Below are 4184 nucleotides of genomic sequence, written 5' to 3' on the forward strand. Positions count from 1 at the left end.
TATATTAATAATGATAATAATAATAATAATAATAATTTTAAAAAAAATTGCCGCGAAACAATTCATCGAAATTTATACAACGCGAAAAAAAAAATCGTAGCAATTATTATTATTAATTAGCTTTATTCCTTTTTTTTTTTTTTGTTTTTTTTTTATTTTTTTTTTTTTTAATAAATAATTATTTATTTTTACAGTTCCTACTTTTTTTTTTTTTAAATTATAATAAACTAACGATTAAAAAAACACACAAAACGAAAGAAAGAAAGAAAAAAAAAAAAAAAAAAAGAGGAGCGATTAATTTTTATAATACAAAATAGACCCCCATTACAAATTATCCAACGATCTTTGGTGAGTAAAATAACAAAATAAAAATTACAATCATTATCGAACATCGAATCGGAAAATACGGAGATGAAGGAAAATTATTTTAATGAGTTATTATTTACCACGTTAGCGACGTGTTAAAATAAAAAATTATCCTAAAGATTAATAATTCTACGAGCGAAAAAAAAAGAGAGAGAGAGAGAAAAAAAAAATCACTTCATCGCACGCACATAAATCATGAGGAGCCAGTAATAAGTTTTATTAAATACAGGCAGCAATTACAGGGAACCAATTAAATGGGTGTATTAACTTTCCCTCCCCTCTTCCCCCCTCTCACATTCTCTTACCAAAAAAAAAAAAAAAAACAATTTAGGAACCATCAAAATGTCCACGACATCCGTTGGATGATATCCGTAAAGAAAATGCTATGCAAATTTTAAAAAAAAAAAAATTAATTTTCGCATCGTACTCTCGCATATTATTTTAATTTATCACGGAAGGATACCATTAGAAAATGGTTGTTTGTTTGTTTGTTTGTTGGTTGGTCATTTACTTTCAAATTATCATCAATTCTACAACTATTCGACAAATATTTTTACGACCGGGGTACGCCACTACTTTACTTTTCTTTTCCATTCCGACATTTTTTTAAATAATTCACCGACGGTTAATGAATTTCTGTTAGAATATTTTTCTCAGTGCAAAATACAAAAAAAATATTTTTTTTTTTTCCAGCTTTGAGGGGCTTGGGGGGGCTCGCTAGCAAAACAAAGAAAATTTAAACAACCTATTAAAACCTTCAACCGAACCCAAAAATAAAATAATAATATGCCATGTTCTTTCCAAAAAAAGTTTAACACGCGAGATTTTATTTATTTATTTATTTAATTTTTCTGCAACATATTACAGTGCCAAGTGACTACTTTTTTTTAATTTAAGTTTACATCCACGAATAAAAAAAAAAATTCTTCTTTTTTTAACGAACAATAAAACCAAAACTTCCGATGTATAATTTTCCTTAAATGCCTTTAGGGGTATCTTTAATTGTAATTACGGTAGTTAGTTTAAATCTCAACAACTTTATCCGCTTAAATTCGATGTAAGTAAATGACGGAAAAGAAGAGCAAAAAAAAAAACTTTTTTTTACTTTTCTTTCGCCACGGGCTAATTCATTTTCATAAACTCACAATCCAAGAGAGAGAGAGTAACAGGAAAAAAAAATTTTTAACTCAGCAATCAATGCAAAGACGTGGCAGAAGACAAACCCAGGCGAAAAACAGGTGGAAAAAAAATTAATCGAAATTACTATCAAGGGGGGAAAATAATTAATTTACTAAGGGAAAATATTTTTCAAAGTTATCAACAGCTTTGGTCGAACGTTTCACGATTAAATAGTTTTGCTACCAGTGTTTGATACCCGAATAGTACCTGATACTAGATTTTCCGCACATTAACCCTTGAGAGGTCGCGTCAATCTGACAGATACCAACAAATTATTATTATATTATTCCGTCTAATAGATTTTTTTTTTTTTTTTGAGATTCAGCTTGAAAATTTTCTCTTTTGGTATGCACGGTCGAATAATTTTTTTTTTTTTTTTTAATCGGTCCATCGTACAAAAAAATCCACTCACTACAGGCAAAATTTAAAATAATGTTTATGGTAGGTACGAAAACATTTTGATTATTTTCTAGTTCAACGTAGTAGTTTTTTTTTTCCTAACGTAATCAACTATTCACGGGAAGAATCTAATAATTAAACGTCGAACTTGTTTTTTTTTTTCCTCAAATTTTTTCCAATGTTTTTATAACAACAACTGATGTAAGTAAGTAAGTAAAAAAAAATCGTGTCAGAACAGAACACCAAAACAACATTTTATTTCATTACAAAAAGATAATGTCTTTGCATAAATGTTTCTTTTTACGACATGAACTCATTTATCTACAATTCCAAATTTTTTTTTGTCAGACATGATATTTCAAAGTGAAAAAAAAACAAAAACAAACAAAACCACAAGAACAAGAAAATCTTTGTTCGTCTATCGATTTTATTTATTTTTGGACGTCTGCCTGTACTAATAATTATTATTATTACTAGCTACCTCAAAAGAAATATTTAAATAAGAAAAAATTCATTATTATTATTTAAAATTGATTTTCTTATGAAAAATAAATAAATAAAAAAAATTGTGGTGCTTCCTTTGGTTGGCATCGCCGATTTCCGAATTATTATTATTATTATTACTATTTAGTCGTTGATATTAAATTAGTTATTTGTAATAAATTTTTTTTTTTTTGATTTTAACGTTAAAAAATTTTTTTTTTTTTTTCGTAAAAAAAAATCGTAACAAAGTCATAAAATTAGCTACAAAATAGAAATGATTGATTTTTCGAAAAACGAAAAATTATACCGAGGATTTGAATGAATGTGCAAGAGGGGAAAAAAAACAACATGCACAAATCACATTCGGTGCCGTTCAATCTTTAGAGATTTTCTTTCTTTTTTCTTTTCTTTTTTTGATGGGATTTCAAAAATAAAAAATAAAAAATTTCTTTTCTTTTCTTTCCTTTTTTTTTTTAATGTTTGAAAAGTAGTTTTAATCATCATATGATGACGATGATTAAGATTGAACAACACCAACGAAAAAATGCGACACACAAAAAAAATAAAAAAAATAAAATATATATACATATATAAATAAATAAAAATATATGTATGTATATATATATATATATATAGAATAACAGCCATGAGGCAGCAGATTTTACTTTCATCTTTGCGGATGAGAATGAGACATGTGAGGATGAGGCGGAGGATACCCTGAGTGTGGTAAAGGGGACGGACAAGAAGGTTGACCGTAACCCGTTCCCATCATCGGCGACGGACTCGAACAGGGAATGAGATGCGAAGGAGGACTTTGGGCGTGAGGATGGGGAGGTCCCATCATGTGATGCTGATGATGAGGACTCCCGGGATAATGTTGCAAATGCTGCTGACCCATGTGCTGGTGCGAGTGAGGGCTACCCCCGTAAACAAGCTGTCTTACTTTTTGCTCCTCGTCGCTTATATTATAAGTCAGCTCCGTTTCTTCGAATCCCGTCGCCGACATCCTTTGGTCTCCGCCGACCGAAGATGGAGCCGGATCCGGAGAATTAAGACAAGTTTGAATTAAAGCTTTTCCAGCCTCTGATGTTATCATAGGCTGAAGTTTGCGAGTCGCAAATGTATATACATGACCAGTTTCTGATGCTACCAGCAACATGACTTGTGTGCCCGTTAATGTGGACAGTTCGTAAGCCTGAAAAATAAAATAAAATATAAATACGAATACGACGGAGAGTACCCCCCCCAAAAAAAAAAACCTCAACTTTTTAAATACCTTTCAAATAATAATAATAATAATAATAATAATATATTCCTGAGTAAGGCATACAAAAAAAAATTTTTTTTTTTTTTGATTCGATTCCTATGAGACAGCACTGCCCTCGGGTTAAATATTTATTATTTGACAGGATATATTTAAGTATAAGAGAAAAAAAAAATAATAATAATAATAATAATAAAATTTTGTCAAATCACGTTGCACACAATATAATTAAAAATGGAATATTTAAATCCCCGATAAACAATTAACACACACACACAATTATAGTGTTCGAAGTAAATAAAAAATTTTTTGTTTTTAAAAATTATTTTTAGAAAAAAAAAAAAAAAAAAAAATGTTTGTTTTGCCCTCAGCTCATCTCGAACTAATTTTTTTTTTTTAATATACAAAACTTACTTAAAAAACGTTGTCATTATCATCATCATCATCATCATTTTTTTCTCCCCACAATAACATTTTAATTAATTAAAAAAAA

General features: G+C 28.9%; 1 protein-coding gene across 1 annotated transcript in view; it reads right to left on the bottom strand.

Moving 5' to 3' along the window:
* Positions 1–3094: 3094 nt before the first annotated feature.
* The window catches only part of Phum_PHUM516920 (Pheromone receptor transcription factor, putative), a gene marked incomplete at both ends in the record, with an annotated part of 6196 nt that continues 5106 nt past the window's right edge, over positions 3095–4184 (bottom strand). The window contains one exon of the mRNA XM_002431202.1: positions 3095–3622. Coding sequence (XP_002431247.1) covers positions 3095–3622 — 528 coding nt within the window. The remainder of the gene's footprint in view (positions 3623–4184) is intronic.

Source organism: Pediculus humanus, genomic scaffold (genome assembly GCF_000006295.1).
Source record: "Pediculus humanus corporis 1103172108282 genomic scaffold, whole genome shotgun sequence".
Classification (NCBI taxonomy): Eukaryota; Metazoa; Arthropoda; class Insecta; order Psocodea; family Pediculidae; genus Pediculus; species Pediculus humanus.